Source organism: Mytilus californianus, unplaced genomic scaffold (assembly GCF_021869535.1).
Source record: "Mytilus californianus isolate M0D057914Y unplaced genomic scaffold, xbMytCali1.0.p SCAF_1, whole genome shotgun sequence".
Classification (NCBI taxonomy): Eukaryota; Metazoa; Mollusca; class Bivalvia; order Mytilida; family Mytilidae; genus Mytilus; species Mytilus californianus.
Genome location: NW_026262581.1, coordinates 134,296,119 through 134,324,036, shown reverse-complemented (window position 1 = coordinate 134,324,036; position 27,918 = coordinate 134,296,119). Strand labels below are relative to the sequence as shown.

At 32.9% G+C, this 27,918-nt stretch overlaps 1 protein-coding gene across 1 annotated transcript; it reads right to left on the bottom strand.

The window, feature by feature from the left end:
- Positions 1-244: 244 nt before the first annotated feature.
- On the bottom strand, positions 245-24,825 carry LOC127735132 (uncharacterized). The gene is made up of 4 exons (XM_052245217.1): positions 24,779-24,825; positions 18,777-18,834; positions 18,306-18,352; positions 245-5,311 (listed from the first exon to the last, which is right to left on the bottom strand). The coding sequence occupies exon 4, from the start codon at positions 5,303-5,305 to the stop codon at positions 2,198-2,200; it is 3,108 nt and encodes a 1,035-aa protein (XP_052101177.1). The 5' UTR covers positions 5,306-5,311; positions 18,306-18,352; positions 18,777-18,834; positions 24,779-24,825; the 3' UTR covers positions 245-2,197.
- Between the last annotated feature and the right edge of the window lie 3,093 nt (positions 24,826-27,918).

The window sequence follows — 27,918 nt, the reverse complement described above, 5'->3', positions numbered from 1 at the left end:
ATGGACGAGGGTAAAACTTAATGCCCCCTCTGCTACAGCGGGGGAATAAAAACATCTATACCATGAAACAACGACCAAAACCATGAAAATGAGGTGAAGGTTAGACGAATGTGACGTACCGAATTAGATTTATTAATAGATTTGGGCCAGGTGAGCTAAAAATGACATTGCAGTTGCAGATAAGCATACATTTGTCTTACCTTAAACATCATTTATCTGAGGCAAGACAAAAACTAAGTCTACAAACTTTGAAAATGTTTACTAATACTCCAAATGTTGATATGAATGAACACATTACTAATGACATAAATGATGTAACTATATTTTACCAAAATCTTAAAGCTGTTACAAAATTATAATTACTTTCAAAATCACATCTTCATTGAAATACATTTTACACATAGACATGACAAAAAAAGAGAAGACATCTGAAGAACAGGGGAACAAAAACTATTTGATCTCGGCTATAGTAACGGGACCAAAATAATGTGTATTGCCACATAAAACAAGCAATAAATCTTAAAACTATTTTACAAGGTATAGGATGTTTTACCAAAATGTCAATATATTTCCTATAAAATCTGCAAACAATCCTTTTTTTAACAAATCATACTCTAACAAGAAGTCCCTCCTTGCCTCTGAATTCATAATCTAAGAACTTAATCTGTCAAGTTCATAATAAACAAAAGAATCAACAAATGTATTACAAGTCTGTTTACACTTTGACTTAGGTCTTATGTCTACACTACCATTGAATGGCCAAGTTTACAATGAAGTGGCCAATTCAAAATGTTGATACATTTGTATTAAAGCTAAAGAAAACATGTAAAACATTTGCATTTTCCAAATAGACTACATATACTAGCCAACAAAAGAAATCTTACAAGGTAATACATTTTTTGTATATACATATATGAAATTGGTAACAGGCTTACTTAATTTTATAGCATGTTTTTTTTGTCTTCTAAACCAGATTTAAAGCAAAAAATGCAAAATGATTTATTTGTAATTAAATTATTTAAAATAATATTTTCAAAACAATTTCAAAAGCTTATATTTTATGTGCGAAACTTGATACCTGTTTGTGTCATGAATTTCAGCTGAATAAATTTAACCCCATTGTCAGCAAAATAAATTAAAACCCTTTGTTGAATAACACTATTTTCTCACTTTCTGACTTTAAAGATTCTCAGAATCATAAGTAACTTGCTTTGAAATTGAATAATTTTTTAGTTATCATAATTTATAATTAATTCGAGTTTAAACTTGTTTATTGTTACTTTTGTTTAGTTGCATACCTAGTATATATAATTTCATATACATTGGATATTCATAATGTTTGCAATTGTGACACAGTTAATATGTGTATAACAGAAAGCATGGTAATTGAGTACTTCTTATGAAAAAGAATAAGAAAGTTAGAACTTTTTGCATTGCCTTATAATTTACAGGAGAAGTTTACTTTAATTTCTGTAACATTTCAGTTGCATACATATTTACAAGTTTCAAACAAATTTCATCAAATTCTTCATTTTCCTAAAAAAAAATTAAAACTAATTTTAGTAATGAAAGCATGAATGTACCTAGATGGATAAAAAAAAGTGCAAAATATCTTTATTCATACTTCAAAATGATATATTAAAACATGAATCAACAGATCAACATATACAAAAATAAATGGGAAATGTGTCCATGGGACACAGATGATGCCCCCGCTTGCATATCATATAAAGTTATAAAGGGACAAAACTGAAGAACGGTAAAAGTGACGCTAAAAATTTGTTATTGATCTGAGTTTTGTAGTAATAAGTATTGTGTATAAATTTCATAACATTTGGTTGAGGCAAACTTAAGTTAGAGAACGGGAACGAAAAATCATGAAATAACCAAGTAAAATATTTCAATTTCCAGCAATATATGCATGACTTTTTAATGCATAGTACATTTGTGACCAACTTATAATACAAAATTTTACATTGCACTAGGATTTATATATTGGTATGTTTTTTTTTTCTTTACTTTTGATTTCCACACTTCTTCTTTTGTATCATTTGAATCAGTTTTAAATGTATTTATTTTACATGAGAAAAACAACAAATGCATTACTACTGGTATAAAAATTTTTTGTTCATGTTTTCAGTTTCTATATACTACTCATAAAACATACAACAACCAATGGGAATCTGTAAACTGACTACTATTCTGGTTCTTGTTTAATAACAGTTCCTCCAACTTTCTTTGCTACTCTGCCATCACTATCTAAATCTAAGTTGATTTCTATTGTTGTGACCTTTTCACCTTGATGTAAAGCAGCCATGTGTGCACCAACGGTATCCAAATTAGTTGTAAACCATTGACATTGGGAACATTCATAAATTGTGGCTTTTTCATGGGCTAACTTGTGTAAGCTGATTTCTTTCTGATCTGTTGTGTTGTATGCGCAAGTAATATCTGGACACATGAATACACGACATGCCCTTCGTGATTTCCTCAATAGACAGTCTCTAAATATTACATCTTCATCTGGATGCTTGGCCAGGATATGTTGCCTCATTTTGAGACAAGTTGTAAGCTGAACTGTGGTTGTACAATATAAACATTCATACTGAGCTGTTGAACTGTTTGCAACAGCTCTGACATGTTTTTCTGGAGAAGATGGAGGTATGAATGGTTCAAGGATGGCTTTAATGGCAGCAGTATCTCTGTCAATTGAGTGGGAATCTTCAGCATGTTTGGCAATATTTTCTTCACTCAGGTGTATATATCTGCACAAATCTTTGGGACAAAAACAGATGTAAGGATTAGATTTGTGTGTTTTCTTCTTCACATCCAATGCGCGTAAAGCTACTCCAGGATGAATGGTGTTCATGTGACGCTTCATTAAATTCTCTCCAAAATGCATTTGTTGACACTGTAGACATTTGTACAATGATGGAGAATGCCCCTGGGCTTGCACTCTGGCAGAAGCTTTAGCTGCTGCAGCACGGTTAGGTCTTCCTGAAGATTTGCCTCTTGAAGCTTCATCAGTGATATATTCATCCATCATTTTCTGAATATCCTGCTCTGGGATTTCTAATTCGTCCAAGCCATCATCTGCTTCCTTTTGTTCAGGTTCACTATCATCATCGTCATTTAACTGGTCTTCTATGTCTGACCCAGATGGTGAGGAAGTGGGGGTTACTGCATCTTTCCCTGACTTGACTGAAACTATTTTTGGCATCAGTGGAGGAGGTTCTTCAGGGCCTGTTTGTGGTTCAGAGACTGGCTTTGAAGTAGGTTTTGAAACTGGAAGTTCTTCATTGTGTTTTTCTTTTAGATGTTCACCAAGTTCTCCATCAACTCTAGTTTCCCACAGACAGATCTTGCAGAAGTATACTGTGGTTTTCTTTTTCATCTTAGAGGCTTGAAGATCTCTCATGACAGTTTCCCCGTCTTTGTGATTTGCTAATACATGTTTCTTCACTCTTGTATTGTTATTAGAAGTGTAAGAGCAGTGTACACATGCATACTCTGCTGTTTTGGTAGTTTTGAAATTACGTGCCATCTGAAATGCTTTTTGGGATATCTTTGTTGAAAAATTACGAGTTAATTCTAGACATTTCTTTGCAGCTCCATCAATTTTCTCTGGACATCCTGGTTCTAACCAAGGGGTACAACTCTCTGAGTGATTGAGGTATTCTTCGGTTTTCTTACTGGTAAAAGAACAGTTCTGTCGATGACAAAAGAAAACATATCTTTTTTGTTTCAGTTTGACAGCTCTCATGTCAAGTGCATACAATACACATCCAGAGTGTTTAAACAACAAGTGTTCTTTGATCTTGAAGCAGACTGGGGCATTAAAATTGCAGTGAGCACATTTGTAAGTTAATGGATACTTCTTCTTTTCTTCGTCGGGAATGTATTCTTCATCACTGTCGCTATCCACTACACCCTCTGCATTATCCTCATTTTGTGTTACAGCTGGAGTTGTCTTCTCTTGTGCAGTTGTGGATGTCACTGTTGGACTACCAAGCAGTAAGGCAGGATTGGGACTTAAGTACATCTGGTTGTCTCTTTCTTTGATTCTGTTCATTTCATCCTGTGATGAGACTAACATTGCTACATACTTGTGAGCCTTTCCACCATGCTGGGTATTCAGATGCGTCTTTAGGAAGGTCTGACTTAATGTGACAAATTCACAATAACCGCAATTCCAACAAAGACCTGATGAGACTGTTACTGTATTTTGTGTTTTAGCTGGAGTGGTAGTTTTCTGTGCAGCTGGAGGGGGTGTTGGTTTTGATGCTACAGGAGTTATTTTGTCTGGTGAATTTGTGGCGACATGAGTCTCAATGTCTTTTGCTTTGGGTATTTCCTGAACAGGTTTGGCAACAATTGATGATCTTTTACTTCGAGGTACAATAACTTTCTCTGAAGGTTCTTCTTCCTCTGAACTTTCATTATTATCTTCATCTACTTCATCAACTTCCATTTCAAACATGGTTTCTGTAGTAGGTATTTTGGGTTTTCCTTCTGTCTTTGATTTTGGACCTGCTTTACTCACTTTGGTTTTCTTTGGTGCTGGTTCACCGTTTTCCTCACTCTTTCTCTTTTTTGAATTGACCTCTAGCTGAAGAAAATCAGGTAGGAATGTACAATATTTTAGACTTTCAGCAGTGGAGCGGAAGTCTTCATGTTCTTTGGAAGCATGACGAATAACATCAGCTCTAGAAAAAGACTGATATGTACAAAACTTGCAATGAAACCTGTGTTCCATAACATGCTGCAGTAACGTCTGCTTGTGTTCTGTTTTAAATGGACAAAAGTTACACCAGTAATACTGCATATCAGTCTGAATGTTTGCTCCTTCTTGAGTCATAACAAAAGCTTTAGAAGCAACACCACAAACCATTTCATGTGTCATAGTCTGAAATGAATGTTCTGTCTTTTCATCATACACTCCCATTTCCATCAATGTTTGACCAATATGTGACATATCCTTTTGTGGTATCTCACAAGTACGTGTTGGACTTTTTGGTCGTACAATGTTAGAATCTTTCACTTTGAAATCATCTTTTTTATATGTTGTTCTAGGATTAGGTTTAAATGGTAGTGGATCATTTTGTGCTATCACTGCTTCATTTTTCTGCAGCATATCTTCAATAACATTCTTGATTGACTGTCCCTGGTCAGATTTATCCAGAATTCCTCTCAGTAGAGATTTTATCTTCTGTCCTTCAACTGGTTCCCCGCTGGAACCTTCCAATGCAGCCTCATAACCAGGGTCAACTGGTTCCGACTTTACCTTTATTTGAACACTCATCATAACAACCTGTAATAAATTTGAAAAGGGTTATTAGCATACAATGTATTTGCTGAATTTTTCAATTTTAACTAGAATAAATATTAAATGAGGGGTTCATAACTAGAGGCTCTCAAGAGCCTGTGTCGCTCACCTGTATCTACTGTGGTTGGTCAATGCCACTGCTGGTGGAGTTTTTATTCCCCGAGGGTATCACCAGCCCAGTAGTCAGCACTTCTGTGTTGACATGAATTATCATTGATATGGTCATAATTTTAAATTAACTGTTTACAAAACTTTGAATTTTTGAAATACTTCAGCTTTTCTACCTCAGGAATAGATTACTTTAGCTGTATTTGGCAAAACTTTTAGGAATTTTTGGTCCTCAATGCTCTTCAACTTCGTACTTTATTTGGCCTTTTTAACTTTCGAGCATCACTGATGAGTCTTTTGTAGACTGGTGCAAGTACAAAATTTCAATCCTGGTATCTATGATGAGTTTATTTGGAAATCATGTTAAATATGGTTAAAATAATACCCTAATAATGATTGAGGCCAAGTTTGGTTTAATTTGGCCGATTAGTTAAATTAAAAGCAGAAGATTTTTGAAAAGATTTACAATAAAATGCTCCGCTGGGGCGCAGCTTGATACGACTGCAGAGGTCGAACCCTGAACAGTTGGGGCAAGTATGGACACAACATTCAAGCTTGATAAAGCACTGAATTTGGATTGTAATTAAATATTTGACACAGCATAGGTTTCTGAGACAGAATGAAAGTGGTCTAAGAACTTAAAAAATTTTAATTTACCTATTCAAACCATATCATTATCATTTGCTTTTATATATAAATCAGAAATAACCAATTTAAAATGGAAAATTTTAAAGAAAAAAAAAGGAAAAAAAAATCCCCCCCCCAAATTTTTTGAACCCCCTTATGATTCATCACCCCCAAACTCAATCCCAGCCTTCCCTTTGTGGTATGGTACCTTGCAGTACAATGTCAGAGAGATCCATACACTTGAACACAAGTTATTGTCTGGAAACTAGAAAAATGCTTGTTTTTTGGCCCCAAATTCCTAAACGTTTAAGGCAATTACCCCCAAACTCAAACCCAGCTTTCCCTTTGTGATTTGGAACCTTGCAGTACAATTTCATAAAGATCCATACACTTACACACAAGTTATTGTCCTGAAACTAGAAAAATGCTTGTTTTTTTGCCCTTTTATGGCCCCTAATTACTAAAATTTTGAGGGAATTACCCCAAAATCAATCCCAGCCTTCCCTTTGTGGTATGGTACCTTGCAGTACAATTTCAGAGAGATCCATACACTTGAACACAAGTTATTGTCTGGAAACTAGAAAAATGCTTATTTTTGGCCCCTTTTTGGCCCCTTATTCCTAAGCGTTTTAGGCAATTACCCCCAAACTCAATTCCAGCTTTTCCTTTACTGATATGGAACCTTGTAGTACAATTTCATAAAGATCCATACACTTACACACAAGTTATTGTCATGAAACTAGAAAAATGCTTGTTTTTTGCCCCTTTTTGGCCCCTAATTCCTAAAATTTGGAGGCAATTACCCCCAAAATCAATCCCAGCATTCCCTTTGTGATATGGAACCTTGTTGTACAATGTCAGAGAGATCCATACACTTACACACAAGTTATGTCTGGAAGTTACAAAAATGCTTATTTTTGGCCCCTTTTTCCTTAACTGTGTGTACCATAACCCCCAAAATAAATCCCCACCTTCCTTTTGTGGTATTGAACCTTATGGTAAAATTTCATTGAGATCCATTCACTTAAACTAAAGTTGAGTGCGAAAACTAATGTGTCTTCGGACGACGACGACAACGTCATACCAATATACAACCACAAAATTTTTTTTGCGGTTATATAAAAATTACCAATAAATTGCAGAAAATAACTTTAAAGGACAATAACTCCAATAAGATGTCAATTGGTCATGTTAACTTATTTGTAGATCTTTCTTTGCTTGATATTTTTGCTATTTACAGTATATCTCAATCTATAATGATATTCAAGATAATTAACAAAAAATAAAAAATTTCCTTTCCTCTGCTCCAAAATTTATTTCACCCAGGGAAAATGCCTTTTAAAGTTTTTATGGAACACCCTTCAAACAAAATTTGGGTAGGGGTTCCCCTGACCCCGACTAACCTGCTGGGTCTGGGGGGCATTCACCCAATATAAGTATGCTGAAAGAAAAGATATAATAATGGTTTATTGAAAAAGTAACACTGAATAATTCTGAAAATGGAACATATCAAGGAGAAATTATTAGCATCCCCCCACCTGAAAAAATTGCACCTCTGTAAAAAAAAATCAAGTCATCCCATTGTAGTCTTACAATAGTTACTGAAGACCCCTTATCATTATTTAAATTAGTTTTCAAGCTGTGACTATTTTAAATTGTTTTTTAACATTTTTCCAATAGACTTCTATAGTAAACCCCTATGTTCTATTTTTACCAATGGGGACCATTTTGGTTGTAGGGCAGGGTCATCGGATACACTTTTCAATCAAGATACTCTAATAATAATTGTGGCTAAGTTTAATTCCATTTGGCCAAGTAGATTAAGAGGAGAAGATTTTTGTAAAAAAAATTATGAATAAATGGGGAATGTGTCCATGGGACACAGATGATGCCCCCGCTTGCATATAACATTATAAAGGGACATAACTCTAGAACTGTAAAAGTGACGTTACCAAAATTTGTACTTGATCTGAGTTTTGTGGTAATAAGTATTGTGTATAAGTTTCATAACATTTGGTTGAGGCAAACTGAAGTTTGAGAACGGAAAACGAAAAATTCAGCAATTTTTCCATTTATAAAGGGGCATAACTCTAGAACAGTAAAAGTGGTGGGTGGGTCATTGGATATATTTTTTTAACAAGATACCCTAAGGATGATTTAGGCCAAGTTTGGTTAAATTTGGCCCAGTGATTTCAGAGGAGAAGATTTTTGTAAAAGTTAACAACGACGATAGACGCCAAGTGATGAGAAAAGCTAACTTTGGTCAGGTGAGCTAAAAATGAGACACCAACCCAACATTACAATTAATGACATACAATACAGTAATAGGTGAGGTAATGACATCATTTATGTAAAATGTTATTTTTCGCAATTTCAAACTGTGACATATTGGAAAAGGAAACATTTTTTGACAAATTTAAATCATAAGCTTGAAAATGAGTACATGGACCCCTCTTTTTTAAATGACATTGGGCTTGATTCTGTATGAACATTATTTGTACCAATTTTAATGAACAAATCAATAATTTTTTTTAAATTACATAAATAAACAGCATAAAAGCTGGGTTTCTAAAATCTTGAAAATTTAATAAAACTGAATCATTTTCAGAGCATTGTTAGACAAATTGAGAGCATACTGATGTAAACAAGATATTCCAAATATGTTAAACAAATCCGCTTGTGTTTAACTTTTGAAATAAAACTAGACAAAGTGATGCCCCTGCACTCCACTCTGAAGTAACTGTATTATACTTGTAGGACTTTCTTTGAGATATTATTGTGTCTGGGAGACAAGTATATACTCCAAAAATGACAAATTCAACTATCTCCCAAAAGAGCAAATATAAATAAATATAAATAATAATAAAAATCAAAACCCTGACCACTGGCACACCTTCAATATATGTACAAACTACCAGCAAAATGAAAACTTCCTAGCATTCAAACTGTAGAAGGAGTTATCCAGAAATGCTAGGCACCTCTTATTCAAGTAAATACTCCAAAAAATGACAAAGTTCAACTATCTCCCAAACCAGCAAATATTAATAATAAACTGTTAACACAGAGATATGTCTCGCCTATTTGTTATTTTGATAATGCAAATGTTGAAAATAAAATAGCAATACTTTAACATGTAAGTTATGCAAATATTCAAAGTCAATGAACCATGACTGAAGGTATGGGGCTAAACAATCTCCATGGAAATGAGATGTGCCAATGCTAATACAACTGCAAACCAATTATCATTGACCTACAACTAACGGTTCCCCTTAAACTGACCTAATCGCAAACTAATACATGAAAACTAAGCAAAAGTTTCAAAGTCAATAGACCATGAATGAGGGGATGGGGCCAAATAATCTTCATGGAAATGAGATATGCCAATGCTTATACAACTGCATACACAATATCATTGACATACCACTAGTGGTTCCCCATAAACTGACCTAATCACAAACTAATACATGTAAACTAAGCACAGTTTCAAAGTCAATAGACCTTGACTGAGGGGGCGGGGTCAAATCATCTCCATGGTAATGAGATGTGCTAATGCTTATACAACTGCATACCAAATATCATTGACCTACCACTAGTGGTTCACCATGAACTAGACCTAATCACAAACTAACACATTGTTGACGCCGCCTACGCCGGAAACAGCATACCTATGTCTTGCTTTTTGACTCCGTCAAGGCGTGACAAAAATCAAAACCCTGACCACATGCACACCTTCAATATGTACAAATAGCCAGCAAAGTAAAAACTTCCTAGCATTCAAACTGTAGGAGGAGTTATCTGGAATACCTATGCACCTCTTATGCAAGTATATACTCAAAAATGACAAAGTTCAACTATCTACGAAAAGAGCAAATATTAATAAAAATTCGTAAGGGTTCCACGGAACCCAGTGTCTCGCCTACTTTTTCTGTTAATCGCAGGCTCAACAAAAATAAGGAAGTAAATCAATAAAAATATTCCTCTTGATACTATCTTTTGATTGTAAGAAGCTTCTGTCCAAGTTTGGTAAAAATCCAGGATAGTTTATGAATCTAATAAATGTTTAAAAACTTTAACTGCAGACTGAATGTAATGTTAACTGGAAGAAAACAAAATTTCCTTCTAGATACTAGCATTTGATCATAAACAAGCTTCTGTCCAAGTTTGGTACAAATCCAAAATAGTATAAGAAAGTTATTAAAATTTTAAAAACTTTAACCACAGAGTGAATGTGTTGTTTCCTGGCAGAAAATCTAAGTCCATTTAAAAGTAAATAAAATGCTTCGCTGGGCGCAGCTTGATACGACCGCAGAGGTCGAACCCTGAACAGTTGGGGCAAGTATGGACACAACATTCAAGCTTGATACAGCTCTGAATTTGGATTGTGATAAAATATTTGACACAGCATACGTTCTGACACAGAAAGAATGTGGTCTAAGAACTTCAATTTTTTTAATTTACCTATTATGGTCCAATGTCCAAAATCAAAATACATGGTTAGATTCAGCATATCAAAGAACCCCATATATTCAATTTTTGTTGAAATCAAACAAAGTTTAATTTTGGACCCCAACTTGAACAAACTTGAAAACTGGTCCCATAATCAAAAATCTAAACACATGTTTAGATTCAGCATATCAAAGTACCCCAAGAATTCAATTTTTGTTAAAATCAAACTAAGTTTAATTTTGGACCCTTTGGACCTTAATGTAAACCAATTTAAAAAACGGGACCCAAAACTAAAAATCTAAAAACACGGTTAGATTTGGCATATCAAAGAACCCCAATAATTCAATTTTTGATGAAATCAAACAAAGTTTAATTTTGGACCCTTTTGACCTCAATATGAACCAATTTGATAGCAGGCCCACAAAATAAAAAATCTAAATACATGGTAAGATTCAGCATATCAAAGAACCCCATATATTCAATTTTTGTTGAAATCAAACAAAGTTTAATTTTGGACCCCAATTTGGACCAACTTGAAAACTGGGCCAAAAATCTAAAATCTAAATACATGTTTAGATTCAGCATATCAAAGAACCCCATATATTCAATTTTTGTTGAAATCAAACAAAGTTTAATTTTGGACCCCAACTTGGACCAACTTGAAAACTGGTCCCATAATCAAAAATCTAAACACATGTTTAGATTCAGCATATCAAAGAACCCCAAAAATTCAATTTTTGTTAAAATCAAACTAAGTTTAATTTTGGACCCTTTGGACCTTAATGTAGACCAATTTAAAAAACGGGACCCAAAATTAAAAATCTAAATACACGGTTAGATTTGGCATATCAAAGAACCCCAATAATTAAATTTTTGATGAAATCAAACAAAGTTTAATTTTGGACCCTTTTGACCTCAATATGAACCAATTTGATAGCGGGCCCACAAATAAAAAATCTAAATACATGGTAAGATTCAGCATATCAAAGAACCCCATATATTCAATTTTTGTTGAAATCAAACAAAGTTTAATTTTGGACCCCAATTTGGACCAACTTGAAAACTGGGCCAAAAATCTAAAATCTAAATACATGTTTAGATTCAGCATATCAAAGAACCCCATATATTCAATTTTTGTTGAAATCAAACAAAGTTTAATTTTGGACCCCAACTTGGACCAACTTGAAAACTGGGCCCATAATCAAAAATCTAAACACATGTTTAGATTCAGCATATCAAAGAACCCCAAGAATTCAATTTTTGTTAAAATCAAACTAAGTTTAATTTTGGACCCTTTGGACCTTAATGTAGACCAATTTAAAAACGGGACCCAAAATTAAAAATCTAAATACATGGTTAGATTCAGCATATCAAAGAACCCCAAGAATTCAATTTTTGATGAAATCAAACAAAGTTTAATTTTGGACCCTTTTGACCTCAATGTGGACAAAGTTGATAACGGGGCCCAAAAATCAAAAATCTAAATACATGGTTAGATTCAGCATATCAAAGAACCCCATATATTCAATTTTTGTTGAAATCAAACAAAGTTTAATTTTGGACCCCGATTTGGATCAACTTGAAAACTGGGCCCATAATCAAAAATCTAAATACATGTTTAGATTCAGCATATCAAAGTACCCTAAAAATTCAATTTTTGTTAAAATCAAACTAAGTTTAATTTTGGACCCTTTTGACCTTAATGTAGACCAATTTGAAAACGGAACCAAAAATTAAGAATCTAAATACACGGTTAGATTCGGCATATCAAAGAACCCCAATAATTCAATTTTTGATGAAATCAAACAAAGTTAAATTTTGGACCCTTTGGACCTCAATGTGGACCAATTTAAAAACGGGGCCCAAAATCCAAAAACTTAATACACGGTTAGATTCAGCATATTAAAGAACCCCAAGAATTCAAGAATAAAACCCCATTGAAATTGATCAAGAAATAAGCAATTTATACGAAGTATCTTCTTTTGCACAATACTGTGCAATTGAATATTTCTTGCTATTGTGCAATACTGTACAATTGACAATTTCTTGCTATTGCGCAATATTGTGCTATTGGATATTTCTTGCTATTGTGCAATACTGTGCAATTGAAGATTTCTTGCTATTGCGCAATACTGTGCAATTGAAGATTTCTTGCTATTGTGCAATACTGTGCAATTGAAAATTTCTTGCTATTGCACAATACTTATTATATAATAATTTACACATCCTGTTTGGTGTGTATCTCCTACCATATCATTATTATTTGCTTTTAAATATTAATCAGAAATAACCAACTTAAAATGGAAAATTTTAAAAGAAAAAAAAAAGGAAAAAAAGAAAAAAAAAGAAAAAAAAAAATCCCCCCCCCAAATTTTTTGAACCCCCTTATGATTCATCACCCCCAAACTCAATCCCAGCCTTCCCTTTGTGGTATGGTACCTTGCAGTACAATTTCAGAGAGATCCATACACTTGAACACAAGTTATTGTCTTGAAACTAGAAAAATGCTTATTTTTGGCCCCTTTTTGGCCCCCAATTCCTAAATGTTTCGGGCAATTACCCCCAAACTCAATTCCAGCTTTCCCTTTGTGATATGGAACCTTGTAGTACAATTTCAGAAATATCCAAACACTTACACACAAGTTATTGTCATGAAACTAAAAAAATACTTGTTTTTTGCCCCTTTTTTGGCCCCTAATTCCTAAAATTTTGAGGCAATTACCCCCAAAATCAATTACAGCCTTCCCTTTGTGATATGGAACCTTGTGGTACAATGTCAGAGAGATCCATACACTTACACACAAGTTATTGTCTGGAAGTTACAAAAATGCTTATTTTTGGCCCCTTTTTGGCCCCTAATTCCTTAACTGTTGGTACCATAACCCCCAAAATCAATCCCCACCTTCCTTTCGTGGTATTGAACCTTATGGTAAAATTTCATGGAGATCCATTCATTTAAACTAAATTTAGAGTGCGAAAACCAATGTGTCTTCGGACGACGCCAGACAACGACGACGACGACGACGACGACGCCAACGGTCGTATAAAAATGGAAAAAATGGATTCATTTTTTTTACAAAATTTCCTTCTAGATACTAGCTTTTGATCATAAACAAGCTTCTTTCCAAGTTTGGTACAAATCCAAAATAGTATAAGAAAGTTATTAAAATTTTAAAAACTTTAACCACAGAGTGAATGTAATATTTCCCGGCAGAAAAACTAAGTCCATTTATAAGTAAAATACGGAAAAAATGGAATTTTATTTTTACAAAATTTACTTCTGGATACTATCTTATGATCATAAACAAGCTTCTGTCCAAGTTTGGTAGAAATCAAGGATAGTTTAAGAAAGTTATTAAAATTTCAAAAACTTTAACCACAGAGTGAATATTTGTGGACGCCGCCAACGACGACGACGCCGACGGAATGTAGGATCGCTATGTCTCGCTTTTTCGACTAAAGTCGAAGGCTCGACAAAAATCAAAACCCTGACCACATGCACACCTTCAATATATGTACAAACAGCCAGCAAAGTGAAAACTTCCTAGCATTCAAACTGTAGGAGGAGTTATCTGGAATAGCTATACACCTATAATGGGACGGACGGACGGAAGGACAGACGGACAGAAAGACGGACGGACAGGGGTAAAACAATATGCCCTCCAACTTTCAGTTGCGATGGCATAAAAAGTTAGGTATGTCTGTCCAAAGGATAGAAATTTCCAAGAAACTGAAATTTTTAAGTAAATCTAAAATGTCTAAAATTTCGACCCATTTACCTATCAAGTAGCACATGAAGGTATCTTTTTTATTACATAATTGAAAAACAAAGGATATGGGAAATCAATCCATGACACAAAATCAGTACATGCACAGCCAAAAACACACAAAAAGCGAAGGAAATATTTGAATTGAAGAGGTAAAAAATAGCTTGTATGCAAATTTTTGTAAAAAATCACTGTGTTTAACAATATACAAAGCCCTATATGGTCCGGGTACACAGTTATCGTCCTTTGATTTTCGTTGTCCACGAATATAGTCCCTAGTGTGGACAGTGTGTTACTTGTTGATTTTTTTTATACCCCTTCCAAATTTATTTCTCCATGTTTTATGACTCAAATAGTAAGTAGGGGGGTGAAATGACACTGTAAAAAAATTTGGGTCATGAATTTTAAAGTGAAGTAGTGATTTGGTCCAGCTGAAAAATGTTAAAAATTAGCACTTCGGAAGCTGTCAAAAGATTTGAAGACCCCCTTAACATGAAATTGTCCATATTTTGAGTTAGAGCCGATGAAGTTTTCTATAATTTTAATATAATTTGTCCCAAAAGTAGTACAACACACTGTAAAAATATTATTGAGAAAGCGCAGGTGGGATTTTTTTAATTTTCATTTATTGTCTAAAAGAAATGCACTACGAAATAACTGTGTACTCGGACCTAAGAGGTGAAATCAGGAAATATAGAATCTGTACTTTGGCAACTTCCCTGAATGATTTGATGGTGTCAATTTATCAATAGCATAAAACTAAAGGATTTAAACTTTTATTTGATAGAATTTCTGCAAAAATGACCAATTTTGGCATTTTATGGTCAAAATAAGCATTTCATAGCTTTTTCAATTTTGATGCATAAGTGGCATTCTGATTTTCTATCTGACAGGTTTTTATGTGTCAATATTTGTGTTTCTATGCTTCAATCCAGTTGTATTACTCATTTGTGAACTCTGAATCTACAGAAAAGAAGATTATCTCAGACAATATGTGCAAAATGTGTTGTATATATGATCCTCGTCTAACGCCCTGTTTGCATCAAGTTAAATGTGAGGAGCTTGGAACATAAAAGTTGAAGTCCATTATAAAGACCTCACTAAATTTGTATAAAAAGCACTTAACAATGTCTTTTGTACCTATTTTATGTCACATAATATCTTTTTTTTCTTCTGTAGGATAGCAAGTGGTTCAAATATAAGCCTGTTGAGACTAAAATTGCATGCATGTTTTTCACTTAAAAGTGAAAAATCTTTGTATCAGACCATACTGTCTGCAAAAAAAGTTGAATGCAAGAGTCTTTTTGTGCTCAGATTTATTGTATCATGTCACCTGAGTATAGAAATGATAGAAAAGACACAAAATTTTATTTCCTATAGCTTCAATATGCATTTTTAAATGTAAATATGTGATACGGCCTAAATTGACCCTTAATTATTTTCAGTCTTACTTGGCCTAAGACCCTTTTAAACTAATGTGATATGTTATTTGTAAGTTTTCTTTCCATTTAAAGTACATTAAATACATATGTAAGGATTATTTATAACCAAAAAGCTTTACAAATTTAAAATTGCTGGAAAATATTACATCTTCATGTAAGGCCCCCCTTCATTGGAAAACCTCCATTTTTAGCCACAGGCTCATATAAATTTGACTTTTTAATAATTATGATAAGTCTGATAAATCAAATGAGTACTCTATTGCTTTTAATACATAATATATTATATATTAAGGCATTTCAAAAGTATTTTTTTCCAATATTTTAATTTTTTAAGCCCCAAATGTTGATAGTTGAAAATTTTCAATTTTAACGTCTAAATTTAACACGCAAAGTTGAATATAGAATTAGTCATATTGTCTATAATATATATCCTATTGCCATGAAACTTTGTAAGCAGTCTTATAATTTAATAAGCTTTGGTCATACCAAGTTTCATTAAGATTGGTCAACTTTTTCTACCCTATTAGGTCCGGGTACACAGTTATCGTCCTTTGATTTTCGTTGTCCACGAATATAGTCCCTAGTGTGGACAGTGTGTTACTTGTTGATTTTTTTTATACCCCTTCCAAATTTATTTCTCCATGTTTTATGACTCAAATAGTAAGTAGGGGGGTGAAATGACACTGTAAAAAAATTTGGGTCATGAATTTTAAAGTGAAGTAGTGATTTGGTCCAGCTGAAAAATGTTAAAAATTAGCACTTCGGAAGCTGTCAAAAGATTTGAAGACCCCCTTAACATGAAATTGTCCATATTTTGAGTTAGAGCCGATGAAGTTTTCTATAATTTTAATATAATTTGTCCCAAAAGTAGTACAACACACTGTAAAAATATTATTGAGAAAGCGCAGGTGGGATTTTTTTAATTTTCATTTATTGTCTAAAAGAAATGCACTACGAAATAACTGTGTACTCGGACCTAAGATATATTGCCCTAAAAAAATTAAATTTTCTTTTTTATACAAAAATAATATGACTCCCTGATATCAAAATGTCCCCAAGAAATAATTCTGTAGAATTTCCTTCTATTCCTTTCAAATCAATATACACTGTAACAGATTTTGTGATGAGATATTTTTTCTACAAGTACAAAAGGGTTTGCAATGACCCAAAAATGAATCTTCATCAAAAAATAATACAAAGGGGCACAACTTCTACGCTTGGTGTAAAGTAAGTTTTGTTTTAGCTTTGATAAATGTTCATATATGTACAAATGGTAAAGTCGACTTTTGCTCAGGGGAAATCCTTGAAATCTCTGATCCAAAATAAATATGGAGATGCACAACTTTTACAAGTGGTGTAAAGTTTTTTGTAAAGTTTTGTTCCAGATGTATGTACTAAACTGTTGGAGGTTTTGCTTTGGTAAACTTTCATATGAGTACATATGAAAATGGTAAAGTCTATGTTTTTTTACAGTCAAGGGAAAGCCTTAAAATCAATCTGATCAAAACATAATATGGAGTTACACCACCAAATTAATTATATATATATAACTAGTTGTCAAGTTTCAATCCATTTTTCTTATCAACAGATACAGTCTCAGTTGACAAGGTTTATTTATTAGTTGAAATTGAATTTAAAGTAGATTTCAGTCCTTGTGAGTATTTTCAGATTGGTGCTTTAATTTGTGTCCATGTCATTTCGTCAGTTGTTTTTTGTCATAGTACCATTCTGATGAGTCACTCATGTTCAGATATATTTATATTGGCCCATTACACCACAGTCCCAAGATGAAATGTTGAGCACTCACAAATATGTTAACCCTGCCACAATCTGCATGTGCCTGGCCTAATCCTGTTATTCAGAGGTTGTTTTTTGGCTCTCTGTCATAATAGTTTTTTTGTTTTGTTCTAAATCCAGTGGTTCCCAAGGCTTTGAGAAATCAACTGGATATTTGGTCCAGTAAACCATTCTTCTGAACTCTTTTTTATAGGACATTGACACATATGATTTGGACAAAATTCAACATTTTACTGGTCATTTGGTCAAGTAATGACCTTAACTGGACCAAATCAATTTTTAATTGTCTTTGTCGAATGTCTTGTGACCTTGGGAATGACTGTAAATCATGCTTGTGGATTTCTCTTTTGAATAATTATACATTTTGTTATCCCTGGAGCTTTTATAGCTTTACTATATTTACTGGATTTTACTTTGATATTATTGTTACAGGCTGTTCAGTAATCTTTAGCTATTTACATCATTGTCCTTTGGTCTTAGTTGGGTAGCTGCCTTATTGGCAATCATACCACATCTCCTTATTTTAATACATTTGTATAATATAAACTTACTGATAGAAAAAAAGATAAAATTCTTTAAAATTCTGTTCAACAGGTTAATTCTTTAAATTCAGAAATTTCTGGGTGCATTTCTCATCATCATTGTAGAAATATCAAACCAAGAATGCAACAGTGTTGCAATAAAAATTTGAATTGCAAGTTGTTTATTTTTATGAAACCTAACCTGTCTCAATTTCAATGATAAAAAACATTACAAAAATTTCTGAATAACTAACAGCAATAATGTACTTACTGTTAAGATTGTCTTTATCCTTCAGTTTTTAGAGAAAAAATCTTGTTCTACAAAATAAAATAATCTAATATAAAATTGTCAGCTAGTAGTTTAATAGTGCACTGCTTACCCTTGTGTCAAGTAACTAGACCTAGTATAGATTAACTGTAGTTAACATATCAAGCAATTTTTATACCACCATCATACTAAATATCATTTCAACTTAACTTACTGTATTTGGACATATTTTCAATAGAGTTAGTAGGTACAATGTAGTAAGATAATTTGGATGGCACAGCGAATGAATTTTCATTTGGCCTTAGTTGACTGCAACAAAATCAGTTTAATTATTAATTTGGTCACATAAATTTATCTATTTTTTGTAAATATTATTTGGTCATATTATTTATTTAATTGATCAGTAAAGTTAAGATTTAATATGGTTGTACAGTCAAGAAGTGTTTCTTTTCCCTGGCATCAGCATATACTTACATCTGATCCTAGATCAGGGGGGGCTTTCTCTTGACTGTGCAGTTATCATAACAGTAACCTGAAAAAAAACACTTTATATAAAATGCATGGGAAAATAAAATGTGTTTCTTAATAATTAGTGTTGTACATGTAAGTATGCTAAATTTGTGGGAACCCATTTTAACAATGAACAAAAAATGTTGAGTAGTTATTTTCATTTCAAATAATAGACCACTTTTGAGTTTGTTGCATTTCCGTCAAAAACTTCGGTTTTAGTGAACATCATTCGTGTGTTTAGGGGCATCGTCACTTCCTTCCCATATTGAGCTAGCAGTTGAAAAAAATATGATGCTATATAGTATATTGCACGAATTTTTCAGCAAATTAAATTCTTATAAATGATAATCAGCACTGTTGTCATTAGGGAATTGTGATTAAGTACCGAAAGAACAAACATTATTTCTACTTTATCCTCCATAATGACCATCACAAAGACGCTTGGTGAACTTTAATAGTGCAGGGATACAGGCCCTATCTGGTAAATGACGCCATAAAGGCGTGCATAATTGACGAACTTCTCCGGTGAAGGACATTACTCGAAAGTGGTCAAATAATTTTATCTGTAATTGTCAGTTATGTCTATAAAAAAAATACAAATTGAATTCTTTGGCTTCATGTCACCATGGTTAACAGTTTTACAAATTAAGACAGAATGGCAATTTCATAAATATTTAGGAGGATTACCTATAAATCTTATTGAGAAAACTGTTCATATTTGTTCATGTACATGTAAGTCTTAAAGTTGCTTGACCAATTCTTTTTTAAATAAATACACTATATAAAAAGGGTCTTAAACAAGTGAACTTATAGGTTAAAATATGAAGTAATCCACATGATCTAACATATCTTTTAAGTATTGTGTTTGTCATTGATCACTGAATTCTCTTAAAGATCCAGGCCAGTATTTTTTCACTTGGCTGGGCAATACTCATAAAACAGGGTTTTTACCAACCCTGTTTTTGAGTATTTTATTTATAGCTGTTGGTTTTGTTAATCCATGAAATATAACATTCAACAGTGGACATTTCTAAATCAAACATCAACACAATACAATTTCACGATAAAGTGGTATAATTATAAAGCAATACAATCAAAAATAGAAGAACATAACTGTACAAGAAGAAAGATTGGATCATAAATTTTCTATGAAAACATTTATAGGACTTTAATTCCAGATGTCAGGTTTGAACATGATTTGTTTCTAACGTCACGGTACCCAAATTGCACCTATTTAGCAAAAGTAGCAGCGGAAATCTTACAAGTTTTCTTAGAGACTAAACAATTTGTATTTTTATGATTTGACATTATGCACGTCTTTCAACATAGGTAAATATATTTAAATATACACAAAACATTCACAGTATATATCAACAGAAGAAGTATTCACTGGTAAAGGAAAATGTACGGAAACGTCGCGATGCGACGTCCACAAAAAGGTCATCTTTTAAAAATGAGCAATTAAAATATGTTACAAGCCTCCATTTCTTAAAAGATGAATAGTAAGCATAGATTAATCTCAAATTGTACTAAATATTTGAAGAAATAATGTAATTCGATTTTTAAGGATGTGAATTTAAGCATGGATGCAATTTGGGTACTCCTCATTACAGAATCATGGATTGTTTGGAGGTCTGTTCAAACCCATTTTTTTATGATTCAGTATGGATTCAAAATTAAATTGGTGGAACCATATAGCGAATAATGATACAGCTACACAATAAACACAGAATGGAAACTTTTGTTTGGATCATGAATAAACATAGGTGAAAAAACTGTCAAAATAGGTGCAATTTGGGTACCTTCACGTTATATTAATTTAAATAAAGTCTAACATAACAGCCACAACCATAAAATCACTGCTTTGACAGAAAAAAAAGTTATGATGTCACCCTTATATGAAAATGAAATATATAATACTTTCTGTGATTAAAACAATATTTTGCTCAAGAAAAAATCCCAATAAGAAAATTTCAATCCAGGTTTAAGGTTTGAACTCTGTATTATTAATATTTACAGTTGACACGTTCGTAACCAATGACTATATGATCACGGCCATGGCCAGAATGAACATAAAAAGAAAAATTTAAATGTTTACACATTCAAAACTAAAGTACATTTGATTTTTTGTGTTCAAATAATTAATTTTAGTTGTATAATAGCTAATAATAGCCTTGTTTTTTCAAAATGTCTAGCAGCTATGATTGAATATACTCTCTGAACAAGTGCAAAATCAATATATTTCAGATGTATATGCATATGCAAAACCCAACGTTTTCGTAACAAATACATGTGTCAGTGTGATAAATGCTATTATTCATAAAATTAATTAACCTTTATTTGCTATAAGTCAAATATATATATATATATCACTTTTATCCTTTGCAAGTATTTTTCATATATATAGATAGATTTCGAATGACGTAATTTCAGTTTGAGTTATTTTCCTTGAACGCCATTTAAGAGGGATAAACGGTTGACTTTCTTACATGACTAATCAAATTGAAACATGCTATACACACAAGTCTGATAAGACATCCTTACTTAATTGTCGTGATGAATTAAGCAAAGCTACAAGAAATAAAAATTTCTTAGAAAAAACAATTTAATTTTGTAAAGTCTAGTGGTCAGCGTAACAAGTTGATTTTGAGGCCGAATTGACTTTAAATATGGGCCATATCGACTTGGGAAGGAACGACTTGGAGTTGTAGGGACACAAATATAAAAATGAGATGTGGTATGATTGCCAATGAGACATCTTTCCACCAAAGTTCAAATGAAGTGGATGTAAGCAATTATAGGCAACCGAATGGCCTTCAACAATGAGAAAAGCCCATGCTGAATAGTCGGCTATAAAAGGGCCCCAACATGAAAAATATGAAACAGTTCAATTGAGAAAAATAACAGCCTAATCTAACAATTTACGAAAAACATATGACAGACATGAACCAACAACAACCACTGAACTACAGACTCCCAACTTGGGACAGGCACATAATGTGGCGGTGTTAAACATGTTTGTGAGTGCTCAACCCTCCCCTAACCTGGGACAGTGGTGTAACAGTACAACATAAGAACAAACTATAATAAAATGCTCCCTGCTGCGCAGCTTGATACGACCGCAGAGGTCGAAACCCTGAACAGTTGGGGCAAGTATGGACACAACATTCAAGCTTGATACAGCACTGAATTTGGATTGTAATTAAATATTTGACACAGCATAGGTTTCTGACACAGAATGAATGTGGTCTAAGAACTTAAAATTTTTTTAATTTACCTATTCAAACCATATCATTATTATTTGCTTTTATATATAAATCAGAAATAATCAATTTAAAATGGAAAATTTTAAAGAAAAAAAAGGAAAAAAAATCCCCCCCCCCAAATTTTTTGAACCCCCTTATGACTCTTCATCACCCCCAAACTCAATCCCAGCCTTCCCTTTGTGGTATGGTACCTTGCAGTACAATTTCAGAGAGATCCATACACTTGAACACAAGTTATTGTCTGGAAACTAGAAAAATGCTTGTTTTTTGGCCCCAAATTCCTTAACGTTTAGGGCAATTACCCCCAAACTCAAACCCAGCTTTCCCTTTGTGATATGGAACCTTGTAGTACAATTTCATAAAGATCCATACACTTATACACAGGTTCTTGTCCTGAAACTAGAAAAATGCTTGTTTTTTTGCCCCTTTATGGCCCCTAATTCTTAAAATTTTGAGGCAATTACCCCCCAAATCAATCCCAGCCTTCCCTTTGTGGTATGGTACCTTGCAGTACAATTTCAGAGAGATCCATACACTTGAACACAAGTTATTGTCTGGAAACTAGAAAAATGCTTATTTTTGGCCCCTTTTTGGCCCCTTATTCCTAAACGTTTTAGGCAATTACCCCCAAACTCAATTCCAGCTTTCCCTTTGTGATATGGAACCTTGTAGTACAATTTCATAAAGATCCATACACTTACACACAAGTTATTGTCATGAAACTAGAAAACTGCTTGTTTTCGCCCCTTTTTGGCCCCTAATTCCTAAAATTTGGAGGCAATTACCCCCAAAATCAATCCCAGCATTCCCTTTGTGATATGGAACCTTGTGGTACTATGTCAGAGAGATCCATACACTTACACACAAGTTATTGTCATGAAACTAGAAAACTGCTTATTTTTGGCCCCTAATTCCTAAAATTGGAGGCAATTACCCCCAAAATCAATCCCAGCATTCCATTTGTGATATGGAACCTTGTGGTACTATGTCAGAAGAGATCCATACACTTACACACAAGTAATGTCTGGAAGTTACAAAAATGCTTATTTTTGGCCCCTAATTCCTTAACTGTTGGTACCATAACCCCCAAAATCATTCCCCACCTTCCTTTTGTGGTATTGAACCTTATGGTAAAATTTCATTGAGATCCATTCACTTAAACTAAAGTTAGAGTGCGAAAACCAATGTGTCTTCGGACGACGACGCCAACGTCATACCAATATACGACCGCAAAATTTTTTTGCAGTCGTATAAAAATCAGTTGAAAAAGGCTTTATTCATCAGATCAATACAAAACAGAAAAACATCAAACATAAACACAGACCGGACATGGCAGCGTATTTAACCATCCCCATCCCTAACAACAAAAACGACACTAAGTACAGATCTGAGAGTACTTGCAGCTACTGACAGCTAGTTCAAAGCCAATAACAACTAATAAAAAAAATCATGTATCTAAGACTAAAATATCGATCAGTACACATCCAACATCCAATGAATTTAGTGTAAAGACGTCATTAACAGTTAAGAGAAAAACATGACCATGACAATGGAACAAAATCGGTGCCAACGTTATACACTTAGACAGGACATGCATAACAAAAACCAACTTAAATTACAATGATTAAATTTTGATTTAATCCTCTTCTATGGATAATTGGATTAAACAACAGCTTGGGTAATGTCACCTTTGTTTAATTTATCTTTTTTCATTATAAAAGAACAAAAACTGCCTGAAAATTGTTAAACCAACAAACAGGTTATTGTTTGCAACTAATATAAGTTCATAAGTATTTAAAGTGATACATGTAACCAATCAAAACATTATGAATTGAGTATTGAGAAAACTTCAAACAGAAAGCTAACTGATTATTTTTTTCAGTGTTTTCTAATTGCTTAATTACGAGTGCTGATGTTTAAAAGATGTACAAAATGAAGCTCTAAAATTGTAAGTTTGGCCAAAAAGTATACATGTATATAAAAAAAAACCTATTTTCCCCATACCTGAAATGAAATGGAAAGAAAACAGTAAAAATATTAGGTGCATGTTGAATAACCAAATGCCGAAATGACTTTAAATAAGTGTCGATTTGACCAGGCGCAGATTTAACTTTTTCCATAGGTGTCGAATTGAGGCCAATTTGACTTATATCGATACTCTCAAAATATCACTAATGCAACACTAACAGTAGTATGAATAACCAAATAAAACAGGTATTTCATATAATCATGAAATGTTGTAAAGCTGAAATAATAAATTACACAAGTTGAACATTATAAGGAATAGTTAAAACAAGTAAGACTGACTATTTTTTCGTCTCGGCCAACTTCAGAATTTTCACTGCAAGATTTATCTCCCATGCTTTGCCTACAGAAACTGCATTTAAAATGTCCCTTAATATTTTGTAGCATTGTTTCATTGTAAAGTAAGGCTTGAAAACTATTTGTGGTGTTTAAGTAATAATAATGTGCCGTGGACTGAATACACGAGTGCAAACATGTGTGTAGTAAACTGCATGATGTCGGCCATGGCTTTCATTCTCAGGTGGTCTTCCCATTCGAGCTGGCTTCTTAGACAAAATAAATGCCGCAACACTTAACTATTTGGGCGCCCGCATTCATAATTTTATATTTTGGATTCTTGCACCTTGAAAAGTGTTTGTAGTCGCACCCAATCTCGCGATTATTGTCAGTCTTTACCTGCTTTACTTGAACATGGCGCCTTTGTTTATCACTGATGAGTGACGTGTGCAATGACATCACAATGAAGCGGAATAACTCTTGATGAACAGGTGCTCGTTTTGCGTGTAACCTGGTTATATAAATTATTGGAGGCTACATTTACTGTTTATACATTTATAAATATGTAGTGTATTTAAAAATGATATATATATATATTTCAGTCCGAATCAGTCACAATGATCGCATGGGGAATTGACCCCCCTTTTCTATATACCAGTCTTAGGTCAAAAGTTTTTCCCCTATCCCAAATTCCTCTATCATATAAAAACACATTTTTTAAAAACATTGTCAAAAACTGATTTGATGTCGGATTTTGATGAAATTTTTAATGTTAAACTCAAACATGTGGACAGTTTTTATGGTTATATTATGAGAGACATATGTACAATACATTTATGTGCCTCTGTTGTTAACGGAAATATTTTATGACATGTATTATCCACATTCGTTATTCATTGTACATATGTTATTGTAGTTTGTTTGTTTTTTGTTGCCATACCCATTTATTGTTAATGTGTCAGTGCTAATAAATTTAAGTTATTAATTAGCATTATTTTTACAGAGAAATCATAATTATTTGTATTCAAAAATTGAAATTGAATCATTTTTTCTCCTTTATTGCAGAAGTAAATTACTAGTTATGGACTTCTGTTTATCGCCATATGAATTTTTCGTGCAGAAATTCATAGTGGTTCCCCCAAAAATATAGATAATAAATAAATTTCATAATTATTGCAAGAAAGAGGGGCGAAAGATACCAGAGAGACATTCAAACTCATAAATCGAAAATAAACTGACAACGCCAGACAAACAATAGTATACAAAACTAAAGACCAAGCAAAACGAACCCCACCAAAAACTGGGTGTGATCTCAGGTGCTCCGGAAGGGTAAGCAGATCCTGCTCCACATGTGGCACCCGTCGTGTTGCTCAAGAAACTGCAAACATTTTTGTATTTAATGAAAAAAATCATTCAATTTGGACAAGAATTTTTATCAAAAATAAGTTTTTATATGAAATGATTGAGGAATTTCCACTTGGTGAAAAAACTTTTGACCTAAGACTGTATAAATATATATATATTTTTTTTCTGTTTATTTTTTTAAAAACCCTTCTATAGTTAAATCGTATGGCACTGGCGAAGGAGCGGGACAAAGGGGGAAAACTACGTTGCCCCACACACTTTTTGGAAAATAGAAAATGTATTGAAAAACTTTCAGAAATATTTCAAATTTCTTCCGACTTCATTAAAATAACAATAAAAAAAAACAGACACAAGGATTTTTTATTAACTTGAACTCCAAGTCGTATTCATATTTTCCCTTATTTCAAATTCTCTCTTCAGAAACAAATTATTTATTGTCCAAGAAATTTAGAATCATGAACTATTACGAAAAAACATGTCCCTCCCTCCCCCATCGGAATGGTCGGTGTCATACCTTATATATCTTGATATCCTCATGTTTCTATATTTGTCAGCTTAATCAATATTTTATTGATTTATTTTCCATCACATATATGTTATTTCGTCGTGTGAATCTTATAATGATGTGTTTTACATTTGGTAATTGTGGTAAAAATTGAAATTAAAGTTTAAACGCTCAATATCATAAATATTTAACTGAGACATAAAAGGTTATATAAGAATCGAATTTACGTACATGAAGAGTTCTCTTTGTTCGATTGGTTTTTTTTTCATAGACAAGCAACTTAGATAAATAGTTTCAGAAATTTATCCTTATATCTCAATTGGAGATAGACCATGGATTTTTTTAACTTTGTAATATCACCAATTCTGTACTGCTGGATTTTCTAAGAATTGCTCATAGATTGAGTTCAAACCATGCAAACCATTTAATCATAGTAAATAGACATAATAATAAGACATAAAGCTTTATTTAGAGTCGGTATGTGCAAATACAAGTATAAAATATAAGCTCTGAAGAGCTTTTAAAACCGACAGAGCAACAAATAAAACAAAACATACATATAAAGTCATGCACACATAAATTTAACATATAAAGCAAGAGTTCATATCAGTATATAAACATGCAGCACAAAAGTTCTTAAAAGCATCTTACAAGTTAAACACACACTGAAACATGCACTTGTGAGATAAAGCACAAAAGCAAAAATAAAATGGTTTGCACATTAAAAGCACATATAGATTAGTTAGTTACTAAAACTAGCACAAAGCAGCAGAAGCACTATAGTAAAGATAATAAAATAAAATTGCCATGCTGAAAATAAAGCATTAAACCAAAAAAAATGAACAGAAATTAACTGGTTTAAAAATTTGCAGGCAAAACATTGGCATGAGCTGCCAGACCAAGAATTTATCAAGTTCTTGAATTGATTTAAAGATGATTGCTTACGTAGCACATCTGGCAGCTCATTCCAAAGCTTAGCACCTGCATACCTTAAGGATTGTAGGCCGTATGCAGTTGTTCTTACATGTGGTAGGTCGGCTGTATTCTGGTATCTGAAAGAGTAAGTGTTTTCCTTTAAGTGTATTAAATCGTGGAGATAAACAGGACAATCTTTATTAATAATTTTGAAAACTTCAATAGCCAATGATCGCATTCTTCTTATTTTTAAAGATGGTAATTTTGATTTGCAGAGTAGATCTTCATAGCTTGCTGAATAGTCTTCATAGATGAACCTTAGTGCTCTCTCTTGAATTTTCTCTATCTTTTTAGTATTAACCTCCCCACAAAAGTGCCAAACTAGTGGGCAGTAATTAAAGTTGGACATTATGAAAGAATAATATATTGTTAATTTTCCGAGTTTAGTCAGGTGTTTTCCTATTCTTTTTAATACATTTAACTGTTTGGATGCTTTTTTACATATTATAGAGACATGTTCATTGAAATTTAGTTTAAAATCTATTGTTACGCCTAGAAGTTTAACGTTATCTTCACATTCTATTTCATTACCTTCTAATTTAAATTTTAGGTTTTTGTCTTTAGTTTTTTTACCTACAGCTATTGCTTGAAATTTTTCTGGATTTGCTTTCATTTTATTTATTGAGAACCAATTTATCAAAATTTTGCTTTCATCTTCTAGAGTATTAATTAATTTATCTAAATCTTTATCTGC